Below are 25,702 nucleotides of genomic sequence, written 5' to 3' on the forward strand. Positions count from 1 at the left end.
CCCCCTCAGTTGCTCCTGTCATCAAAGCTGCCTTCCAGATCAAACCTCAGCTGACAGAAACTGACCTTGCCCTTGAGCACAGCCTGGCATGGTGATCCCTCACACCACATGGGTGCTCACCTCCACAGGTGCCATCTTGCACTTGATTTTGCGCCTGTGAGGTACATTTTTAGTGCCATGTCGTTTTTTCTGTCTTCTCCCAGACTAAAGGAAGAGGAACAGGTCTGAGGGCCTGCTCAGATGCCACAAGACAAATACGGAGATCCAAGAGAGCCATGGGCAAGGTGCCAGCCGCTCTGCAGGTTACAACCAGCGGCCCCGCACTTCGCTCTACATAAAGTGTTGGTGTAGGGCCGACGGCCCCAGCTCCCCCGGCCCTTGTATTGATTAAAAACCGCAACTACGGCCGGATTTATTTTTTTACTCAGCAGCGGGGCACCCAAAACAGCTTTCCCCCACACACCCCTTCCTTCCCAGGGCCGCTCCCCTCCGTCCCCTCACCTGCCCGCCGGGCCCGCAGCCCGGCAGCGCGCCCCCCCCCCCCCCCCCACCGCCTCCCCGGGGCCGCCGCCGCCCTCCCCGGCCCCAGCGGGCACCGGCGCGGCCGCTCCGCTCCGCTCCGCCCCGGCCGGGGGCGCCGGGAGGCCGGGCGGCAGCGGCGCGCAGGGCCGGGCACGGGCGGAAGCGCAGCCCGGGCTGGGCCGGCACTGCCACACGCCGCCCGCCGCCGCCACCGGGGCCGTCGCCGCCGCCGCCAGCGGGGCCGCCTCCCCGTGCGCCGCTCGCAACATGGCGCTGGTGCCGTGCCAGGTGCTGCGCGCCGCCATCCTGCTGTCCTACTGCTCCATCCTCTGCAACTACAAGGCCATCGACATGCCCGCCCACCAGACCTACGGGGGCAGCTGGAAATTCCTGACCTTCATAGACCTGGTACGTGCGTGTGCTCTGTGTGTGTGTCTCTGTGTGTGTGTGTGTGTGTGTGTCCCTGCCCGTTTAACGGCGGCGACCTCAAGGCGGGGACGGCGCAGGGGGACCCGCAGCGCGCCCCGGGGCGCTCGGCCCCCGGCAGGTGCAGGCAGAGGCGCCTGGCGGCTCGGCTCCCCGGCTCCCCGCCGGAGCCCGTGGCACAAAGGACGCCTCGTTCCGCTTCTCTCCGCCCCGGATCCGGGCCGGGGACGGCCGCCGGAGCGCCACCAGCCCGGTGCGGCAGCGGGGCCGCGTTTGGTCCCGGCTCCGCCGGCGGCGCGGCCTCGCTCAGAGCCTTGAGGTGGGAGGGGAGGGGCGGGAGCACGGCCGGGAGGGGAGGGGAAACCGCTCTGCCTTCGGAAATGAGGGAGCTGCTTCCCCTCAGTGCCTACAACAACCCCCTTCGGTTCCTTTTCTTTGAGTCTACAGGCATTTTACGGTTCCTGCAGCTACAGAAATGTCTCAAAATGCCAGTATCTCAGTGCTTCCCCGTGCTTCCAGTGCTTCTTACAGCTTCCTTCTAGATTCACAAGTACTGCTGCTGCTGTGTGAGCAGCCTCAGCACCCCACGTCCAGTCCGTAGGTTGGGTTTGTGGAGACCAAAGTTATACACTGCTAACCTCGTAGGTGGAGCGTGGCAGTTTCCTTAGCAGGGTTAAGCAAAGGTTCATCGCGGTCCATATTTTATTTAGAGAGAAGAAGCAGCTCCCATATTTTTCATGTAGCCAGGACAATTTTTGTGTTGGGTGTGAAAAATTGGCCGGATCTTTGGGGATCCACAACCCCAACTAGTGCTTTACTGCTACTTTGAAGCAGTGTCTTAAGGCCTGATTTTCTCCTGGGAGACAAACTAATGTTTAAATTCGCCTTTTTTATTCTTTCAGGCTACTGAACAGTACAGGCAATGATAGTAATTGATAGAAGTTAGCACCAAATCCCAGTAAATCAGGGATCGACTTCAGTGGGGATTGAATTGGATGTAAACCAACTAAAGCTAAAAGCCAGTGATGTGGTTTCGAGTCTCTTCCTTTTTCTTCCCTCTTCTAACCCTGACAGTTGCTTGAGGATTAAGTGAACTGAGGCTGTCATACACTGAAAATAACATTTGACAGTACATTATATTCATTACTTCTGCAAAATTACAGTCTGCTGTCCATGGCAAGTTCATGTGGACTTTCCTGTCAAAACACACGCATGGTTCAGGCTACTTCTGACGTGGCCCTAAAGGTCAAGGTAAATATAGAGTGCATTTTGAAGTGTTTAGAACAGTGATGAGCTGTAACTAGTCATTTCTGTCATTTAGCTGATGCTCGTCATGTGTTTCTCATAGTTACCAAGTTGTATAGGTGAGAAAAGGTTAACAGCTCCTTACAGTCTTCGCTCCTCCAAATAACAGACACAACTGCTTGCATGCCTTTCTCAGTGACTTGCCAGCAAATAGACCTCCCCACTTGTTGACAATGTTTACTTATGACCAAAAGGCCCTGCTCGCGTGTTATCTAAGCAAATATACCTTCGCTTCTCCCGGGACAACTGGGAGACTTGAAGAAACAAAATACTGTTAGATTCGTGAGGAGGATACCAGGAGGAGAGGTTGAAGGATGTTAGGCACACTTCCAAAATCCTGTGTGTTGGCTTAGTCTTGAAAAACTCTTCCATAAGTTTCAGCTTCCTCAGCCATGTGCAGTGTTCCTCTGTCAGTCATTTTCAGAGTCTGTCTAGACAAAATAGCAGCCATGCCAGAGTCTTGGCAGACGTGTTCCTGCTACAGATTGTACCTCCACAAGCAGAGATTTCATCTTTGACATCATAGAAGCACATAGAAAATCTGTTTCCAAAAACAGCTACCACTTTTAGAGAAAAGTGAGTTTATGAACTGAATCTGAAAAATCATTTGGATTTTTTTCACCTGCCCATTTATAATGGAACATTCCTCTCAGTCTCAGCGTCAGTAAACGTCTCAGAGATTCAGGTAGCTGGCTTTGCAGAGGTACTATGTGAAATGACTTAAAATTATCCTGCATGTAATAGAATTTTGAACCATATTATGAAAATCTAGTAGTTTGGACACTGAAACACTAGACAGAGTAAAATATTCTAAATGTATTTATTGATCCGAACAGCACTTACGCTATTTGTAGAAGTCAAGCATTAAGAGGAAACTGTTTCATACAAAGCTGAAGCTGTATGGTACCTGTCCATCCATAATATTTTGGATGTTTACAGCTAAGTAATATTGTCTTGGGTGCCAGTATTCCTGCTTAATCTCACCCGTCCTTGGATTATGAAGGAAAATAAGCACTATTGATGACTTCTAACTGCTGTCATTCCAATTACTGACTCTGTTTCTTTGCGGTTGCTAATATGGCAGTAACATTCCCTAAACATCCCTGTCTATTTCCATAGACATGTTTCTATTTCCATATTTTTCTGGTTTATGAAGCAATGTACTGGAATGGAGAATGTACTGTAAGTATGTTTTGTCAGTACACTGGTGATGCTCCTCACTGTTACTAATGACCATTTCTCCACTTGGGGCTTTCTCCTGAGTATGCAAAGGTGATAGGTGCTTGCCTGGCTTATTCCAAAAGTGGAACAGACTTCCGCTTAGTACCAGTGTCATTATAGAGGAAGAAAGGGAGATGCAGAGAGGTAAAGAATTGCTGCCAAGACCAGTTAGTGGGCCCAGCAGATCAAATTATTGAATTTAACATTCAGGCTACTTCAAAAGTAAAACATGTTGCTTCAATTTAGCCTCACAATACAAACCAAGCTCCGAAGTTAGTTCCTGTGGGAATGGCAAGGAACTGGATTTAGGTGGGATACACCAAGAGATCTGCCTAAAATCTCCTGTATAGCTGCCTTTGTTAGATTCACCACTCGGTGCTTCAGTAGTGGATTGCTCCACTGTTCCCTGCACCATTATCCGTAAGTTCATTGCTGTGCCTCATAGTGAAAGTTATCGCAGGGTGAAAATGATGCCAGTACGAAAGGATTCTTTGCAACAAGTTTGTCAGCTGCATAAATCTTCCAGAAATCTTCCCTACTTGTACCTCTGTTTGTTCAGCTCTCTAAGTGCTGGAAGTAGCCAAATTAAAGATAACTGGGTCGTTCTGCAGACATTGTAATCACGCACCTGCCTTTATAAACACATTTGTTGAGGGATCCCTTTGTGACAACTTTTCAAAAATGGCAGGATCCTTACTGCTGCAGGGATTAAGTTTTATTTCTCTTGGTTCTTTTATTATTGTCGCGAGAGGAGACAAAAAATAAACGCAGTTTGTATTCTGGAATGAAGTGGAGCCTGTGGGTGCCAAAGGAAGACCACCTCTACTTCTTGTGTTTAGATTTGTGTGATAATTAGCAGAAAAGTATCTTAACCTAAGTATGTATCTCTTTAATAAGGGGTGCCTCATCTAAATAGCTTGTAACTTTTATTGTGCAGTTTCTGTAGAAATTTTATTCTTCAAACAGGCGTGAATAAACCAGGATACACTGTTGCACACACATATGCTTGCAATAACAAAATCCTGTTTGGATTTTTTAATCATAGGGGCTCTCTGACAGGCCGATGAGGGTAGTTATAGAGACAAAAAACAAGACTGGCTTTTTGGAAGCAGTCCCAAGTGTTATGCTTTATGATTATGATTAATGTCCCTGTTTTGAATAACAGAATGTTAACACGAGTATTCATACCTCGATTCAGGGCAGCCAAGGCTAGGGAGAAATTAATTTTGCTTATATATAAATCTGTCTGGCCATATATTTTTATTACTCCTGTAAAAGAAATAGCAAGATGTCTGTGTATCTACTTTTATACATTGCTGGCAGATTGAGTTCCACAGAAAAACAATTACAAGTTTTGCTTGCAGTTTATTTTTTGCTAATACATGCTGTATTTGTTGTGTAGAAAATATCCTTAGATTTAGTTTCATTAAGTTTAAATAAGTCATCAAAACTTAGTTCATTTCTTGCCTTTGGAAAAATTCAGGGGGGCATGTTACCAACAATAGCACTAGGAACTAGAATTTGTAGATCTGTCATTTATCCTTTACATTTTTTGTTTATTAGTTATTAAGTCGTGCGAGGTACAGTTATTAGAAAAAAGATATCTGCTTAACAAAGCAAGGCTAAAATTATAGATTATTTGTGCCCATTCTGAATTTAGCCATTCTGATAGGAAATGGCATGACCAATAAATGCCAGTGGCCAGAAGAAGTCAGAAGTGAGGAATAAATTGAGGCTTTTCCTTAAGTTAAAGTCAAAAAGTCAGCTTGATTGCAAACAGGCTATGTAGTCATCGCCTGCTGTAAAATTAGATCATTTTTTATTAGAAGATGTATTGTTTACCTTATGAAATCACAATGCCTCACTGTTAGTAGTACTTTATTACAGTACATAGACTCTTACCGCTAATATTAATTCAGTATTAACAAAATATAGATTTTGCTCTGGGCTTGTGCTTCTCTGGCACTGCACTTGAAAGTCCTCACTGTAGATGCTCTGAAATCATTTTTGAAATGGAATCTATAAATTTAGGGAAGTTAAGGTTGATTAGCTGGCCACCAGGTAGTGGTATTTGAGGTAGAGCAGAGTTTAGAAAGTTACGCTGGTTTTCCTTGTCATTCATTATCCATATAATCAAATATTTCACAAATTTCATACTGTGTTCATAAATATGGATGTAAATTCTTGACTTCTCCTCTGTGTGGTATTACCCTGCATGTATTCACTGCATCTGTTAAAGATTATAAGCGAGATCCTCTTGTTTTACTGCTGTAAACTCTTAGTTTCTTTCGTGCCCTTTCTGAGCTGCTGCAGTTTCTAGCTGAGGTCTGGAGATCAAAAGGCAGTTTGTGTTCCAGACCGCGCGGTTGGCTCGCTACCTGAAGTTGAGCGAGTTTCATTGCTAACTGTATGGGTTGAGCTTGCTGCAACGCAGAGGACACGAGTGAAAACGTATCCCTCACTCCGTGGAATATAATTACATGACTCTTTTCCGGGATTTCCTTTACTGAAATGAATTTCACCTTCTGCTCCTCTCTTTCGTCATCTGTAAAGTTACCCTGATATTCACCCATCTTTGTCAAGTGCTTTATGGCTTCTGTGTGAAAAGACTACAGAAGTGTAAGATGTTATCTTGTATTACTCGCAGAGGTAATTCATCAGCGTGCCTAGGTGTCTGTGTTCTTACTATAGCACAGAATGCAGCCACCAGTGTTTATCAATTTATGGAGAAAGAAGCTAAGTGCTTGCTTCTTTAGGAATAACAAGGTGAGGTTTCTTAATGGTGCTTAATGTGTTTGAGAGAATAGGCAACAATATAGGTAAAGGAGCCTTTTAATAAGTATGTCTTTTAGAGCTCTCTTGTTCCCTCTCTGGCTATAAACGTGTCAGAGAAACAGTTGTGTGTAGTGCTGTCAGTGCGGTAATAAAAACATAATGGTGTCACCGCTTGTCATTGGGAGACCGTGCTTTCCGTTTGCTTTTGGTAGCACAAGTTCAGTGAAATTCGAGCGCCGTATGAAGAATTCTGTTTTCACATTACATTAGCATGTCTTTATTTTACAATTGGACTTAAGTATGTTCAACATTTAATTTGGGAATTCTTAGGAAAGTTGTGGCTGTCATGAAATATTTGTGTTGGCAGAAGGGTTGGCAGTGGAAGGGAGGCGAATAGAAGAGAGGACAAATTGGGATCACTTACTATGGTGATAGATTTAACTAATGACAGTAATATTATTTTATAACTTGGAGTATGTAAGTGATAGATAACAGTGCTATGTTATAAAACAGTGAAAAGTCCAAACAAGTTTGCCAAAGCAGTTTCAGATGACAACTTCAAGCAGTTGGTTTAGTAGATTTTCTGTTCCCTTTGAAAAAAATCCTATTTACATTGCATTGCAGTTGAAGGATTTTCTTCATAATTTTATTTTAGTGGTAAGAATAACTCAGTTTTTCTTATATGTATCCATATGATGAAGTTATTAAGTATTTTAAACAATAAATTTAAACAATGACAACACATCCAGTGTATCTCAAGGAATTTCTGTGAAGTTAAAGCTGGGGTCCTGGGCTGTACTAAGTCTTTGTGAATATAAATCAATAATAAAATATTTAATTGCTGTATGTGTTTTTGATATTGTATTTCTGTTACACTAATGAGGCCATATAAGCTTATACAAGAAAAGAAAGAGATTGACCTTCTTAAGTTCTACTGGAGATCTATATAGCCTATTAAGTAATATTTCAAATAATATAGTAAATTGCAGACTTAGCCTTTTAAATTAGAAATATTTTAAATAAAATCAAATTCCATTTGACTCTTTGCAGTTAGATCTACCTGAGGCTGTACTCAAAATTGCATGATAGAAGTCCATGCAGGTTGTTGCTTGCTTCGTTCTTCAGGTGGAAAAAAAAATCGATCAAGGTATCTGAAAATAGGGAAACACACAATAAAATCCTTTTATTATCAGTGTGATGGAAAAATAAAATGTGCCATTATGTCCTCCTAACAAAATAAACTTGTTTGCAGATTTGAACAAAGTACAATGACAATAAAATAGAATAAAATCAAGTTGAAAAAATAGGCAATTCTGCAATGTATGAAATATGGTATAATGTAGATGTATTACAAGAGATTGACAAGTGTGTGAACAAAGCAATAAAATCAAAATATTTCAGGTTGCTTTCATTATATGCAGTCATTTCTGCGCTTCATCTTTCCATATTTAGTAAGTGGAGTTGTCAGTGCCTACCTGTCCTAATGCGGTAGGTATCTAGAAAACACTTTTCTAAGGGTGCTAATTTAATACAGAATCTGATGTTGGGAGGAGCTCGGCACAGGTGGAGAATTCCTTGTCATTTAGAGTTGTAATTGCTAATGCAACTGCATGACCAACACCAGTGACACGTTTGTATTTTTTCAGCAGAATTAAGAGTGAAAGAAATATTGGCATGTAATAATTTCACACGATACTGGACACATTCCTGTATTTGAAACCAGAGGGATGTTACTGCTTGCAATATACACATGTAAAACATCTAATTTCTCTCTATTTTTTGTTTGTTTTCTTTCAGTTGTCTGAGTCTGAGGGTCAGTTTCACACCTTGGATGTCCAGGTTTATATGTGATTTATAAGGCAGAAAGAAAATTGGCAAAGCCTTGGTTTATTTTGAAGACCTAAGTGAAACACAAACTTCTTGTTCGCTCTGTGAATGGGGTGAATATGGAAAGCTTTCTTGCTTCTTATGGAAACTTTTTCAAGTTTTGCCTTATTCACCTGCGTTTATTTGAATAACTACATTTTACCCAACCCATATTTTCAAAAGCCCTGAATTTGTTACTAGTCTTCAAAGCCTTACGTTTTTATTATATAAGATGCAAGATTTTTTCAACTCAGCGTAGCGACATTTACTACAACTGAAAAAGGTGTGTTTAGCTTTAGTGGATGGAAAAGTTAGCAGCAGCCTGAAGGGAAAAAAGCAAACAAATAAAACAGTGGGAAGCTGAAGCAAAACTTCTAGCTATTTCAAAGAGGAACAAACGAAAGTAAAATAAAATAACACGTTTTGGTAAGACTTAAAAGCAAGTCTCTTTCCCAGTTTGGACTGGGGTTAAGTGGTTTGAGGATTTTCATCAGCAATTTACCAGTTATCTCAGGGTATTTTACACGCTCTTGACATATAGTTGGCATTGTTTGTTGTTGTTTTGTTTGTTTGTTTTGCAATCTACTGCAAAATGTAGAGATTCTATTGGCTGGAAACAGGCTAAGCTCATATGAAGTGCTGGGAGGAAATCAGAACCTGATTGTCATTTGTATGAAGGCTCCTTCTGGCAGTTTAGGTAAGTCCCTGTTTTCCCTCTCAAGTTGGAAAGAAACATTTGAATGCCTCATGCAACAATCCCTGAACATCTTGTCTTGCCACTGTCCTTGCAAGCATCCTGTTTACAGTAGGGTTTTCCAAACAAACACTTGTCAAAGGGTGCAATTATATCATAATTTCCACTGAAATCTGTGCGCAACTGACATAGCTCAGGTATTTTTGCCACGGTTGTCTGTAAGGTTGGTCGTTTCAGGGTGTTTCAGGACTGCTTAAAACAGTCCTGTAGAGCTTAAAACAAAACTAGTAGTGCTGGATTTTTACTAGCTGAATATTAGGTGTCCTGATAAAGTAGAACAGAATGTGCAGGAGAGGAGAATGTCAAATCCCTTGCTGATTCCTTGCTAGCAAAGCACAAGGAGTGGTACATTTTTGCAATGAATTAGTGTAAGTGAAACAATTTATGAGAATTTACCTGCACAAATGCTGCTAGATGCTTCAGACTGTTTGAGTTGGTTGTATAAGGGCTTTGCAAGGAATTTCAGTTTTGCTCTGGCTTATTTTTGGTTTTGAGCAGTGCCGTCTGTATCTATATATATAATTAAACCTTTGTGTACCTGAGGGTGAATTTACTATTTTTTTTTTCCTTTCCTCTATTTGTATATATTTATCAGGTATCTTGAAGCCTTCTGGCCCTGGCAGCAGCTAAGTAACAAAATGTTATTTATTATTATTATTGCTAGTATTATTACACTTAAGTAGGAGTGGGAGTTCCACATGCAGGGCACAGGTGGCATATGTTCCTAAATGTCCTTGTTTCAGATGCAAGAGGAAGAAAAAAGAAGTTGCTTTTAATGCTGCTGTATAAATTGGTAAAATGCATGAATGCTGAAGGAATGTTTTCTCTTTGAGGTGCTTAACAAGCTCGTGGCCGAAGTGATAGAAGCATTTCATACAGCTAATATTCAGGCTAGCATCTGTGTGTGATCCTGAGACACTGCAGTAGGGCTCTCTTCCCTAGAGAAGACGCAAGTTGTCATGCCCAAATGCTGGTGCAGGCTCAGCTCTGTGAAGGCTGCAAGTAGAAAAAGTGGGAGAGAACAGGAAGAGATGACAGCACTTCGCGCTGGGGTGAGCAGGTGAGAGAGCACACCGTCTGACGAGCCTAGCGCTGTGACAAGCTGGTGTTTGGGTGTGTGCCAGCTATGAGGACGAAATGAGGGAAAACAAGGTGTGGAGATGGGAAGCGGCCAGTATTTCTCACCCAAACCAGCGTGTGTTGGGGCTCCCTCGGACTTCCTCGTCCTCTCCCCATTTCTTCCTCCGACACCCCACCACCGCCGCCCCCACGGCCTCACGCTGGCAGCACAGAATCACGTCCCTGCAGGACGTGTTTGGCTTAGCCCTCTGCTCTGCAGCGCAGGGTGCCTGCGAAACTTTGCTCTTCGTTGGGAGCCATATGCACTGACAGATGCAGAGGTCCCCATTTGCTGTTCACTTAGGCTCCCAAACAAATTGAAATTCCACGCTGTGAAAACTTTCTTGACCTTACTTTACTTGTTCTAGCAGTGTTCCAGGAACTGAGAATTTGCATGAGCACTAGACACAATTAGCGGCCTTCCTATATGTCCCAGGAAGCGAGTGCTAAGGAGGTGTGAGTCACGGAGGAAACCTCTACCACGTGGGACTTGTGCAAGCACTGTGCTGGTGAACTGGACAATCAGGAGGCTGAAGGGGATTTGGGGTATTTGGTGACGGATATGCATCGGTGTGTACGTTTGAGATAATTGTTATTTACTTACACCGCACACAGTATGAAAATATTAAGCTGTGTTCATAAAAGCTGCTCTGTGCTCTAATCTCTCCATATGCTGTGCACACATAAGAGTAAATTGGCCTGTTAACCACTGAAGACTGCTTAGGTGACCAGTTAATGAACCACAGGTAGAATGGTTTGAGTGGTTTGAGGTACCAGACACTGTTCAGTTTTCGAGCGTCAAAGAACTGGAGCTAAGAAGGGAGAGCAGGCAGCTTTCAGGTCAGCTGTCTCATGACCTAGCAGGGCTAGAAAGGGATATTCCTGTATTTATTAAGAAGCTAACGATTGTTTCTAATTCTAACGTGATTATAGAAGATTAGCATTCAAATCCCCTTGACTCAATGCCAGCATAATTTCAGAAGCTAAACACCTCTAAATTACCAGAGATAATATCCTATGCTATTAAATCATGTGGCATTTCAAGCTAGGTTTTGTTTTCTTTTTCTCGTGGTTTGAGGCAGGAGCTACAAAAATGGTATTGCCAAATTAATTAAAATCTGTTTTGTTCCTGTGAAGTATGAGGTTGAGTTAAAATTATGAGATGTATTTTATGCAGATGTATTTTAGAAAATGTCAGAAGGACCTCTCTCTACTTCGGCGATTTGAGCCAGTCGGATCTGAACTTCTCAGTTTTAAAATTCAACCAACAACATAAAAGCAAAGCATGGATGTCTTTCATTCATGCTTCAGGGTGTGCAAGGGATGATTCTAGCCATCAACTGCTGGCTTCATGAACACAAGTGCTCCCACTTTGCCCTGTTCCATTTGTGTCCCTTATCACCCAGCCAGGCTCCCCAGTTTCACATTTTCCCTTTCTTCCTTGTGCGAACCTGCCTGTGCAGCACTCCTTTCCTCATTCCTTCTCATCTCTTCTTACCCAGCATCATGTCCATGATATTTCGGCTCGGTTTCCTAGTTCCAACTGCACACCCAGTCCCCTTCCAGAAGCCTGTTTTCCCCTCTAGTGCTTCTGTTCTTGTCCCCATGGTGCTCATTATACTTTTCGCACCATTCACGCATCCTGTCTTTTTTCCCTGTGCGTTCACTGCCTTACGTTGTCTCATCCTGTCCTCATCCTGTCCATCCCCAATACCTCATCTACTTATTGTCATTCTTGTGTCTTCTTAAAGCACCCAGCATAGACCCATAACAACGAAGAATCAGCCACCTTTCACCAGAAAAGCCTGATTTCAGACTAGTGATAGCCTCAAAGAAACCACATTTGGAATCATGTTGTTACATAAGTATCTTAGCTTTGCTCTCTGCTTCTGAGCAAGTTTTTAAGCATCCTTATTACAGGAAAAAACACCCATAAGTGTTAAGCATAATGGATCAAGAGCCTAATGTTTGTTATGGTGTTAAAATCTTGTCATTTTTTGGTAGTCTGACATGCAAATTTTTGTGATAAATTTTCCAATTCAGAAGCAGGTCCTTGATAAAAATTGATGTTCCAGTGGAAAAATCAAAATGATGTAGGGAATCGTCAGTCACTGTTTATTCAGACATTTTGTCTTTTCTTTTTTGGCAGTTTGTATATTTGAAATGATGCTGAAATTCTTCTAATTGTATTTTATATTGCCTAGCAAGTAAACACATCTTGTAATAGTAATTGTGAGGTTTGAAATCTGCTGCGTGCAGTGAGATGAACAAAAATATTTTGAAACATTGCTTAGCTTATCAGCCATTATTGTTGTTAATAGAGGAAGCTTGCTTTTTTTCATGTGAACGTGTATAAGTACTTATTCTTTGTTTGTGTGGGCGGATTGGGAGTGCATGCAGACACGTATGTTGCAATTTAGAATGTGGGAACGGGGGAAGAGGGAAATCTGCATTTCACAGCGGTAACTTTCTATTCAAACCTATAGGGAAGAATATTCCTTCTTGTTAAGGGCTGCCGACCCAAAAGTCTGAGAGAGCCGAGCCTGCCACAGCTCCGTGCCCCCAGGTCCAACCAGGAGCAAGGTCAAATACGTGCCCAGTAGGCACGCAGAAGCGCACCTGCATGATACGTATGTACATGCATGCAGGGCCTGCCACAGAGATCAGCACAGGCAGAAACACTCAGCAGCACTTGGCGCGCACACCAACAACACCCTGCTCCTGCTCCTGTTTCTTGCTGATCAGGGTGAAGGCCTGCTGGTGGGAAATATGCCCAGAAATACGGTGGCGGTACCTGTGCTAAGTGGCTGGGGTCACTCAGCCACCACAGGGTGCTCACTGGGGGTCATGCACTGACCCTCACATATGGACCCTCGCTGCTCTGGGTGCTGACACCACAGAAGCACGGTCCCCTGAGGCCATGGTCTGACTTCAGTTTGTGGCACTGGTTTCCCTCTGCACCTGTGTGTGTGTGTGGTGTACACCTTTTATCATGTAACGTAGCAATTTTCTGGGGCTTGAGATTTCCCTGGGAAATGAGTGAACTGACTGAAACGCTGCCTGCTGCTCACAGACCACCTGTGGTTTACATTTATCACCAGAGTGGTTACTCAGGCAGGGAAGGTTTGGGTTCCAGTGCAGTGCCCAGTAAAGTCCTTAGGGATCTTACCATAGTGTCTTGTAAGTGTAAAAACAGGTCTCTAAAATGTATGCCAATACAAATAAAATTCTGACTGGGCCAGGTGGTTTAGACTCAAGAATGTCTTGCAAGATATGTCAGCCAAATAGTCAAGTGACGGCTGGAACAAGGAGCGCTCAGCATATGACCACACAGGGTCTGTAGCCCCCCTGGTTAGCCTCTTTCTTCCCTGTGACCAGCACGGGGGGGGCTGCAGGCTGAGAGCATCACTACGATGGGAGCAGATTTGTCTCGATGCAGCTTGTTGCAGGGAGTCTTGTCTTACCACAGGGTTCAATTTGTGTGCCCTGCCATTGGAACCAATGCTCACGATGGCCTAGTGAAAAAACGTCACAGAAGGTCTGTGGATCTTGTAAGAGGTATTTTGGCGTTACTTCTGGCAGCTAACAGGAAGGTGTTCACTCCATTTTATCCACATTCCTTCTGCTTGGTTTGGATGGGAGGTGACACTCACCATGCTGCTTGTAAGCTAGAAATATGAGAGTTTTCAGCATCTTGCAAGATAAGGCCCTGAAGGTTTTTTTATTATTATTATTATTTTAAGTCTCTTCTGATGTGACAGTAAATTTAGCAATTGTGAATTTCTATGGGAAGAAGAAATCAATCTCACAATTTCTCATTTAAAAAAAAGATTTAGAAAAAGTATTTCAAACTCACGGTTTCAGTGCAGTTGGACTGACCAAGTGAAAACAAAACACTTGATTGTTTTCATTAAGATACTTGGAAAAAATTACATTGCAAACAAATTGGCATTTGCAGTGAGAAATTGTCATTCAGCAATATTTTGCCAGCTGTTTTCACTGAAAATGGTTTAATCTCTTTTTTTATTACTTTATTAGGTGCATCGAGATTATGGGGATTAGTACATATTTTGGAGAAGTAACCGAACAATAAGAATGTGGTACAAGCAAAGTCTCCTTTTGGCCAGTTTTTCCCTCCTAGACCTGTTATTTTAACTGTTTTGGGTTATGTGCTCAATGAATGTGTCTAAATGGGGTTTGCCAGACAAAGAAGTGCAGCAATATGGGGGTAAAACTGTTGAACGAGATGCTTATTTATTTGCACGGTGTGCCTGTATCTCGGTGCATTTTCAGAGGAGGTCTTGGCTGGGTTGTGGCCCACACATCTTTGAGCCCCGGTTCTGAATCATTCTGGTGTCTTCTGCACCCCTCGGGTTGCCAGCCTGGAGCGTATATATTCTGCAAGAGTCTTGTGTCAGAGAAGACACGTCCTTGCCATTCAGAATTCCTTAGAGTAAACTGACCTTTCTAAAGGACTCTTTTAAGCCAGGTAGATGGGCATTCAGCATTATGAATCAGACCTGGAACAGCCCCATCTTTTATTAATATAATGTCTCCTGATTTACTGCAGGAAGCCACTGAAATGATTAAGCGTACCGGCAGTCTGCATAAAATGCCTGGGTGACCTCCAAAGCACTATGAGAAATATCAGAGAAAAATTTTAAAGCCTGAATGATCAGGTTATAGAAATTAAAGCCATATCTCAGTGTGTTGGAAATGCTGTTAGAATAGGAAGGCAGGCAGTGGCTGCAGAGTGGCAGAAGATTTAGGCCACGTCTCTTCCATAGTACCTATAATGAGTCAGTGCTCTGGGTGGAAAGTGTCTTTCTGCTGGGTTTTTCTTTGCGGTTTTCCTCCTTGGTGATCTTCCCAAAAGAAAGCATAAGTAAATACTATAAACGTGTGAAGAGTAACTATTCCAAATAGCCAACCTTGTCCATTTACTTGGTATACTCTTGTTTCCATATGAACTCTTTAGTTCTCCATCATCCAAGAAAGATGCAATGCACACGTAGACGGACATCTTCTGATTTCTCTTTAGGACCAAATTAATAAATCCTGCTAGCCAGGATCTTGCTAAGAGTAAAATTGCTTTGTAGTGCCAATTTATTTTATTACAAGATCTCAAATCACTTAGGGGGTATTAGCTAACGAAGTTTCACAACATCCCTCTGCAGAGAAGCATCAGATCAGCTGGACATGTAGTCATTAAAATCCTCGTGGTGTTATCTTAGTTGTATAACCTATATTTTAGAACACCGCTAATCTCAGGTGGTCCAGGAGGTGATCACTCCCTTCAGTCTTTGGGCTTTTTTGCAGGATGGGGTGGGGCTGGGGTTGGGACTGGCTGTTCCAGCAGCACTGTCTGGGTAGTGAAACCTCACCCCCAGCCCTCCCTGTCACACCCACTGACTCAGGTGCTGCCACTGCTACTCACAAAGAGGTGGGAAGCGTGTGGCTATTTGTAGGGGCACGGTGCCTGCCATTAGGAGTGAGTGCAGGGCTGCACTCTTCTTGCAGGCAGCTGCTCCCCCTTGAGAGCAGCCAGGCTCAACTCTGACTCCCGTTTTGCCCCAGCTTCATCTGCTCTTCAAGATAAGCCCCACGTCCTACTTTGGGCTCAGCCCTTCCCAGAGCTGCAGCAACAGGCACCGTGCTCAACTTGCTGCAGGAAAAGAGATGGGGAGGGGCAGGGTGCTGGTTTGCCTGGTGGATCTAGGAAGGTGGATGTGATGGTACAGGAAGGGTGTGCTGCGGCCAGACTGTTGATGAGGGAGAAAGGAAGAGAAATAGCTATTTAAATGGCAGAACGTAGGCTGCTACCACAAGTGCAGAGTGGGTGGTTATTGCAGCAGAGCATCAAGGATAGCTGGAGCATGGAGAGTTGACCTTGAGGAGGAAGGGAGGAGGCCCCAGACCAGAGATCTGGTCCCTGTATATGCCAAATTGAGGGCATCCTCCAGGTCAGCAGCAGCCATGGGGTTTATTTTTTACTTCTGGGCAGAAGGAGGTGTACCTGCACTGTGTAGCGCATGCAGCGTAAATCAGGAAATTCTGGAAGATGTCGAACCTGCTGCATACACGCTGTGAAGTCAATCCCTGCGTGAGCAGTAGATGTTGATCCAGAAGAATCAGGCATTCAGCAGCCCGGACAACTACCACGAATCCCCCCATTCTGCCTGGAGACAACTTGTAGCTGGAAAGGGGGAAAAATGAATGTATGGTAGCTCTCACCTCTGCGGTTAGCATGTAGGTTAGCATGGGGGCTTCCACCCACATGACCTACTTGTGGAACACCAGTGGCAGCTTCTCTTCTGAAATAAACAGCGCGATATCGTCCCTGCGTGTTTGAGTAGGACGTGTATTTCTTTTGGCTGGGAGAGAGGAAGGTACAGTTGTCAAGCCCAGATGGAGGCTTTGAAATATGCATGATAGTGGCAGCTGTGTGTGGGAAGAATGACTTGAAGTGTGTTGAGGAGGAGGAGGCTTGTTTACTGTGTTGCCGTCTTCATGTAGCTGCAGAGTTGAATGGAGGGAGAAATGAGGAATGCATTTCATGACCGTGGATTGTTGCTTCGCTTGTGCTGGACAATTTTTTTCTCAAATGTTGTTACTCATTATTTGTTTAAAAATTTGTAAAGGATCAGTGAGTTACAGTGGAGGAGATTGCAAAAACCATACTGTCAGTATTTCTTCAGTCCCCCAGTCCTCACAAATAAAGACCCTGTTTTGCTGAACTGGGCCTCTATATGTGAAGGTTTCTTCTCGAAAGCTGGGCTGAACTTGTGGTCTGTGCTCTTTAGAGAGGAACATATTGTTCTGGCTGTCTATCCAATCCTGATTCTGTGCGTGCCCATATTTATTAGTGGTTATGTAAACACTTAGGGCTATGTACGACTTGCATCTGTGCGTAGGGACCCTGCTTCATGGCTACTGCTGCTCCATAGCGATGCTGTTGGAGAAGTGGCCCAAGGGGCTCCGTGCGGCTCACTGCCTTTCTCTGGGGGGAGATGGGGAGCAGTCGTGGGCAGATGAGAGAGGCCTCACAGCCAAGCACTGCCCACACACAGTCTGCCACTTGGTTCCTGAGCGTCTGTGTTCGTCCAGGGAAACGCTGGGCATGCTCCTCTGCCTGCTCATAAATGCAGCTGCGTTGCAGCAGCCCATGAGGAATTCCAGAAACAGGGATCCAGCTCTCATAGCTGCTGAGCACATCGCCCTGTTTCGGGAAAAAAAAAAAACAATGCCAGCCCTAGCCCAAAGGTTTTGAGATGCAAGACAGAATGCATATATATATTCTTATGATTGTATATAAAAAGAAAGAAGGACACGGGGTACAACAGGAAGTGTCATGATGGTGTGCTGAAGTGGAACGTGTCAAGTTAATTCACAAACTCTTTGGGATTTAATATTTTTTGTAGATTTCTGTTTATGATTTTCAGTTATCTCATTAATTAGCACTTTTCTGTGGAGACAATAAGGGTTTATGGCTTACTCTTTTTCTTACAAGAATGTTGTCCAAGCATATTTTGTGAGTACATTTTTTGCATTCCCATCCCAGAGCATGAAATTAATCTTTTCTGAGTAATTTCCTAGTATCTCCTTCAGCTATGTGGACTTAAAAGGTCTTTGCCTTAATTAAGGAAAATTGATGTAAAAAGAAAATCTGAAGATGCAAAATTGTATACTAGAAGAACATAAAAAGGAGCAAAAGTACCCCAATAACAAACTTCAGGAATCACAGAGCAAGGTTTGGTGTCAGTTCCTTTACTCTGCTGTAGAGTATGGCTCATACTGCCCTGGACCCCAGCACTGGAAGACTGCCTTGCACCTGACACTCAGATAAGGTCATGTATCTGCTTCCGCAGGACTTCAGTTAAGCATAGGAGATAGCTTCCAGATGCACTTAGCTGTGGGAGTAGCTGCCATTTAAATGTGTAATCATATGACAGCAGCTTTCAGATTTTTATCATTTGAAAATCTGTATCCTAAATAATTTATCTGATTTGAGCTTTAAGCTTAATCAGACCCACTTCCATTATAAACATCCCTCCTTTCCTCTTTCCGCAGTTCTGTGAACAAAGCATGCTTCAGACCTTTTCCATTCACCAAGTATGTCAAAGTGTCTTACAAAGAACCACAGCAGCAAAGGGAAGCAATATTAATATTTGTACTTAACCTGACTTTTCCACAGCTTTATTTTTATCGTCTCAATTGTGACACAGAGCAACAATGTAAAGAGCCAAAGGTGGTGGTCATCAAACACTTCATATGACCATTTCTCGCTGTGCTTAAGACCAGGAAATTGAGTAAATATCTAAAAGCCAGGTTTTCTGAAGTCATAAAAGTCATAAAATTCACTTTGACATGATCAAAGTGTAGAACCATCAAAAAGGGAAATTTACAAGTGTTTGTTTCTGTATTGGACAAACACAACATCTTTACAACACTTCAAACAGAAGATGTTGCTGCAAATGGAGTGTGAAAAAATTATCTGCTTAATTAGTAGTAAACAATCATGGCAGCAAAAGAATTTTAGGTGTTTATATTCTTGATTAATCATAGTCCAAATTTGCTTCTGACAATTTCACTTTGAAAATTGTGCTAGTTTTTATTGTTGTTCCTCTCTCTTCCAAATGAGTTCAGAATTTAGCTTTGTTAGCGCTTGAACTTCTGTGCATTCTTCATCCTGTTTTAAGGCTTCTGGCTTGCACCCTGTGTTGCCATTTACGTCTTGGTAAAGTGAATGCACATCAGTATCATTTGATATTGCTAGTAGCTTATCTTCGTTTTACGTGGAGATGTAGGTAAGTTTGAATGTTTAAGGCAATAGGAAATTAGACTTAGGATGGATGAAGGCTCTGTCTCACGTGAGGCAGATGCCAGTTAAAAACACTTGTTTAATCTGGTAAATAGACAAACCGAAGCATGGAGAACAATCTTAAATGTATACTGCAACTTTTCCAGTTGTTTCCAGAGTCTTTAACTATGTTCATGTTTAACTATGTTTCATGTTGCCACATGAAAACTACTTTTCTCCGTGATAGACTTACCACGTGGACATAGCTTTATCAACAGGAAGGAAAAGCAAGTGGTGTTTACTTAGAAGTGTGTATAACTATATTTAAGTGTGACCTTTCAAAGATGTCTATAAAGAAGGCAGGTATTCAAATCCTGAAGAATTTCTGCCAACTGTCTTCTATCAAGGGCAAAAGGATTATTCAGGGAGTCTAGTTCAGTCCGCAGTTCTGATTGTCATCTTTCCAGAATCTCCTGTGCCTTAATGTGTCATCACAGGGTAATTCATAAACTGTGTGCTTCAGTTTATCTATAAAATGTGACAATAAAATTAGCTACTGTTGCTTCATTGGTAATGTCGTAAAGTATAACAAAACATGATTTTCTGTGCTTTGTGCCTTGTGTTATGAAGTCTAGTAGGTTTCATTTTCAATTTCTTCTGAAGTCCGAGCTATGAATGTTAAAAGGATGAGTACTTTGCTGTAGCATTTACTAGCTGTAAATTTGTTTCACAGTTTCTTCAAATAAACCAGTAATGTGATATTGTATAACTGCACTAGAAAATATTCCTTATCTTAATTTATAGCATATGGAGCCAGCATCCATGTATTTTATCAGATGTTCTCAATGTCCAGGAAAAAAATAAGAAAAAAAACCACAGTGAACTGAAGTTCACCTGACAGGGCATATAAGACTGGGTTACGGACCTTCAGCAAGACTTATATGAAAGTCCTTCATTTAGACTTTGCATATTCATTTCATACAACATATGATTAGGAAAAGTGGGATTTTTCAAAAACTTTGCTTCAGTTATCTTAGGCACCTATTGGCATCAGTGGAGCAGAAATCCCAAGAAAGGCCACATATTTGTGAGATCCCAACCAGAATGTACTACGGGGCTGAACAGAGGAGGAAAAGTAACAAAATGAGGGTGAATATTGCTTGTGAAATGGAATATGTATAGGATACGTAGGTCATATTTTTTTTGTAAGGGGAGAGGTAGCAAAACAATCCCTTCTACCGCAGTCGCCATGTTCTTGTTTTCTCTCCTGGTTAAGTATATCTATCTCTTCAGACCGCTGTAGATGTGATTATGGTGCTGTAACAGGCATTGAGATTCTGGGTCCTTTCTCTATTGATCAGTTTTAATTAGCAGCGGTGAAGAATGATAGAATTCTTTTGAGGCTAGCCAATTTTTGAATTCTGCACCTTTAACGTGACTCTAATCTCTGAAGACAAACTGAAGCTTTGATTTCAGCCTTTTCCAGCAAAAGAGAAAACTCTGTGACTACATGCTCTCATGCATATCCCTTTCTTGTGTATTGCATTTTCATTGACAAATGACTCCACAAAGTGAAAAGAAAACATTTCCATCTAGTTTGTTAGCATCTTGTCTACATTGCACACAGATGCCAATGAGAAACCTATGGAAATTCAAGTCCTTAGAACACTCCCCAAGTTGTTAAGCACTTCAATAATACACCATTATCTGGTGGAAAGGCTAGCCAGAAGACTTGTATAAACTTTTTCAAGAAAATTCATTAGTGCTGTATTTCACCTGCAAGTTGTCTTCCAGATAAGTAAGTGACAAATTTCTTACGGATACTTACGTAACAAACTTCTAATCAACAAATGTTTAATCTTGGCAAAAGTTGAATTGATGTCAGTTTGCTGCTAGACCAGGACTTGTAAGGATCCAGGATCACATACCACGATGAAGACCTCAGCAAAGAATGTGTAGCATCACCTTAATGTGAACCGAGAGTTGGACACAGGATGTAAGAATTCTTCATATGACAGGAAAATAGTGGACTGTAAAATTACATGTAAAAGACAAAACCATTGTTTTAAATGTTTTTTGGTTTTGTAGAGATAAAAGCAGATTTTGGACTGGCACCACAGAGGTGAAAGATCAACCTGTGATTACATGTGAAATGTACAGCAGTTTAAAAGGGAGTACTGGTGTGAACTGTGTGAACTGTCAAGAGAACTTACTGACCTGTTAGACATCAAATTGCAATGAAATAACCAGCTATTTGTCTTCACTCTTTCCGTGTGTCAGTAACAGACACATGCTGAAATGTGCAAAAGTAGCTTGTCTTTATTCTGATGGGTGAATTGAGCCTAGATTATCTTTACTGCCATTGTAGTCACAGAATGATCTCCAGTTTTGTTATTACTGTTTTTGTATGAACATACAAAATGGCAATCAAATGCTACCTAGTACATATTACTTAGTGATCATCCATTATATGAGTTTAAGCTCAAATTCTCAGTTGGTGAGAGTCCCCTGGCTATTTTCCCCCAAACTGAGTAACGTATTTAATGTGCTGCACCAGCAGGGAGACACTTGAGCAAGACCAAGTACTGTTGCTGTACTGTCTGCACCAAAGTCCTCATGTGAAGTTTAAACCTATAATGACTGTAGGAAAAGTCCTTCAGTAAATTGTGCAAATACTTCAGAAATGTTCAAAATGTAATAATCAGATCCAGTCATTCAAAACATATCTGTGTTTTGCTAACAGGGAAGAAATTTCACAGTCCTTGACATAACTAAAGACTTTCCCTCATGTGAACACGCAGACTTGATGTAGTTACAGAATCGTTCAGGTTGGAGGGGAACCCAGGAGGTCATCTAGTCCAACCCCTTATTCAGATCATGCTCAACACTGACCCAGGTTTCCTAGGACATTGTCCAGCCGGGTCCTGACTAATGGCTTGAAAACCTCCACTCTTCAGTACATTAATACCCTTCTACAGTTACACATCCATCTCCTTCTATTGTATTTTAGAACTGCTCAATTGTGTTACCTGTTAAGGATCTCGCTGTTGATGATCCTGTTTGCTGGTCATGTGATAATGTAGCATGTGTGCTCATAATCTGTCATCTAGCCTGATACAGCATATTTTTGGAATTGTTTATGGGCATGGGCTCCGCATCCAAGTTTTTCTGTAGGTCTAGTTATATCTAGCCAGCATATGTATTACTGAAGATTTTAGGAGGAGCCACACCACAGAGATAATGAAAGTAATGCTCAAGCACCAGATAATGCAATAATGCAAAAGCACAAGGTTTTGCCTCGTTATTATTATTTTTTTGACAACAGTAGCCTTCTCCGCAGATATAAAGTATTTATTTCTGTTATTCAGTAGTTTAGTTCAATAACTAATTCATCCAAACAGGATAAAGAAAAATTAGCCGAGAAAACAACTAGAAGTTAAAAAGTAGGAAAGCTGGTTTTCCTTCTCCTTGTCTGCAAATAACAATGAGGTGTGGGAGGCTAAGATCTATGAGTTCTAAAATCTTGTAGGGCATGGTGAAAAGAAACAATAAGTCCGGTTTTACATACTACAGAAAACATTTCATTTGTTGAGTATATCAGATTTAAATACACAATGTGTTGTGATATGCTTTTCTTTGCATGTGCAACACTATTAAAGTTCATTTATTTAGTTAAAACAGTTCAAACTTGGTTGGAATAGTTTTCATATATTCCAGTTTCTATCCAAATTCATCCTGTCACCAGTCCTGATACTTATCTATTAGAGATAAAATAAATGCACCAGTTTAATCCCCCCATTCTTAGTGTAATAATAATAAAAAAAGGAATATAGCAAAAAAAGGCTTTCATTTCTTTAGAGAAGAGTTTGCCATTCTATTGGTTTCGGCCCTTGCAAGTCAGGTTATGTTCCAAAATACGAGAGTCCTTTTTTCTGTCCGTGGTTGACAGGAGGTTGCACTCAATGTGACTGTTCTGTGGTGCTTATGTGGCAACAGTGCCTCATGCCCTATTTCTCTGAGGTGCTCTTCAGCAGGGTCTTCATCGAAGAAATGGTAAGTTGTGCAGAATGTAGCAGTCTGCTTCCCAAGTATGTCTTGGCACAAAGAAATTACCTTTTGTTTTTCTTTGGTCCAGCTACAGTAGCTTTTCCTGTATTTTTTCCCAGCTGACTTTAAAGTGCTGGTTTGAATTAGTAAGCAGTAAATGGCTTTGGATTTGCCTACTTTGCTGTTTTTTTGCTCCTCATGTGCTATTATACAAACACTGAAGTTAACATGTACTATTCCTGCCTTGTTATGAAATGGTCACTGATAGGGATCTTCTCAGTTTTGAATCTTACTCCTGGCTTTGATCTGAATAAATTTTTTGACCTGTAAGGAAAATCTCTTTTATAGAGTTTTATGAAAGGCTACTATTAAGAAGAATTAAGAAGGTAGAAGCACACTGTATAGTTTCTGAGGACTGAACCAGATTTTATTAAGTGTACTCAAAAATCAGTTGGTTTCTGCTTTATGGTTTTCTTTTGTTTTTAAAAAAATCTCTAGGCAAGAGTCTCTCTCATGCTCTCTCCATCTTCAGTCTGAAAACCTGGGAAATATAAACTGGGGGGGAAAAAAAAGTGTGAGAAGAATGTTTGCGGAGAGACATTTATAATGCCGTGGTAATGCTGTGATATACAAATTGATTAATTTTTCTTTGACCCAATATGGAAATCATGATATGATGGTTTACCTGTTAGCATACATGATTGGTAAACACAAGGTTAAAATATGTGGCTTTTCTTTATGCTGTTGATTTTTTTGTCCTTGCTTTTCAAATTGACTATGTATGATGTGCTCACCTTATCTTTGCATTCATACAAACGTTGTAAATATAGAGATGAAATTCATGAAGCTTGTAGTTTTATAGTAATGATAATCCTATGATATTGTTGTACTATATAATATTTTGCTTTTAAATATATGTTTTGTCAACATCCATAGCTGGATAAACGCTCCATCTTTAAAAGAAATCTTTTTCTGGGGCAACAGAATGTGCTTGCACTTCATTCAGTGCGTGTGCAGGTTAGTGATCAGACAATCAGATGTCAGGCATTTTATAAATCAAAGCAGTATTTAATTTATATTTTCCTCCAAAAGATCAGCTAGTACAATCTTATATAAAAGCAAGCTGTGATATTTTAACTTGGAGTCAATGTGTATTTTTCTGGGTTATTGTTTTATTTCAGCGTTCTCCTCTCAAAAGGGGATGTTTTCCTATCTATATTAGATTTGTTGTATTTGTTGTAGATTTTCTTGCAGGTTTTTTATAGGTTTATTAACCCATATTAACCCCCATAAATGCCATTAGTTTTCTAACTAATGGAAGCAGATACAAGCAATGCCTTCACTGAGGTAAATAAAATTTCATGGGCCTCATAAAAACAGTTACTGTGCTGTAGCTGTTACTACGGTTAAGTACTTTGTTCTTTGAAATGTAATACTAATCTTGATCCCACTGTGGATGCACATGGGCTCCCTACATACATGAGGAAAGCAATTTCTCAGACAACCCGTAGAGTAAGTTAACACCTTCACTTCTCTGAGCACACGTCAGTGTGGATACCACAAGAGACCACCGCTGAGCGTTATCCTGTTAGAATGAAGGTCATAGCTGCATTTTCTGGTAGAGTATTGCTCTTCCTAAGTTGGCATCAGATCTAGTAACTGGTGCAGTTTACCAACAGAATGATTAACAAATACAATTTGGATGATCCATATAGTCACTTCACGGTTAACTGTTGTCACAACTTTTAAAGTAGATAGAAGACATTGCTTGAACTATGATGGAGTGGACCTTTGAAGTCAAAAGGCTAGGCACCCAGCCAGTTTGTAATTCAGTGAGACACAATACATTATCTATTTTGACAGTCTTCATGGTTAAGTAGTCTGGCTCTTGTAATACCTAACTATGTTTATAAATAGAAGTGAAGAAGTCAAAGGGTCCAGTCTTGACAGCAGACTCATACAGAGCTTTGGACGTGGCCAGAGCTCACCCCTGCCTCCTCCCTTCAGTGGGGTGGGAAGAAGAAGGTAAATTGAGTCAAGCGGAACTTGAAGACACCTCTGGTATGTGTGTTGCTTGAGGTTTCATACCTTAAGAATACCTTAAGAAATGTGATACATCTGAGTTCTACAGTGAGGCCTGCAGAGAATATTGTTTTTGTGACCAAGAGTTTTTCCCCTAGGCAGAGTATTTTAAAATCAAGATTGTAGACTGAGCATTCATAGAGAGCTATGCTAATAGAGTGTTTCTGTCCAGTTTGCATGTTGTGTAGAGAAGGATGGGACAGAAGGAAGTAGTCCCGATTTCTGGTTTCTGTTTCTTGTTCCAGATGAAGTTAAGGCATTTTAGCAAATAGGTTTTCCACATGGAATGTAGGTGAAGGACTGGGACCTCAGTATAAGCCTCCAAAGATATCTGTGGGCTCTCACACTGGCATAGTTCAGAAGGAAGGGGGAACATCCTGGTCTCTGACATGGTCACTAATATATGCCTTCTTGAATTAAGAATTATTATTTAGGCTCGTTTGGGGTTGAAATGGGTGTAGAAGGTGCATTCCCTAACAAGTACTATACTTACTTTCAGCGTTGCATTAAAGTCGATACTAATAATTTGTCTTTTCCTTCCCCCATATGTTACAGAAAGCAATCCCTAGAGATAATGGCTGACTCTTTACACACCTAACACCTTTCTGGGCTTCAAGCTGTGAATACCAGTCTCACACAAGTAACTGACTGAAGTCACTTTAGTGCTGCATGCATGTACCTTGTAGGAGGGATTCCGGACATGTTCCTTTCCTTACCAGTTATATCCGGTTATTTTTTTCTAAAATATCTCTCCCCTTTATGGTCTGCTTTTTGGAAATTGAATT

The 25,702-nt window shown here is 41.7% G+C and overlaps 1 protein-coding gene across 2 annotated transcripts in view; it reads left to right on the forward strand.

The window, feature by feature from the left end:
• The first annotated feature begins 657 nt into the window (after positions 1 to 657).
• Positions 658 to 25,702, forward strand: part of AIG1 (androgen induced 1) — a 123,549-nt gene continuing 98,504 nt past the window's right edge. The window contains exon 1 of one of the 2 annotated variants that reach the window (XM_035538866.2): positions 658 to 930. In XM_035538866.2, coding sequence (XP_035394759.1) covers positions 790 to 930 — 141 coding nt within the window. In that variant the 5' untranslated portion in view covers positions 658 to 789. The remainder of the gene's footprint in view (positions 931 to 25,702) is intronic. The other variant, XM_035538867.2, reaches the window with a different exon arrangement.

Source organism: Cygnus atratus, chromosome 3 (genome assembly GCF_013377495.2).
Source record: "Cygnus atratus isolate AKBS03 ecotype Queensland, Australia chromosome 3, CAtr_DNAZoo_HiC_assembly, whole genome shotgun sequence".
NCBI lineage: Eukaryota > Metazoa > Chordata > Aves > Anseriformes > Anatidae > Cygnus > Cygnus atratus.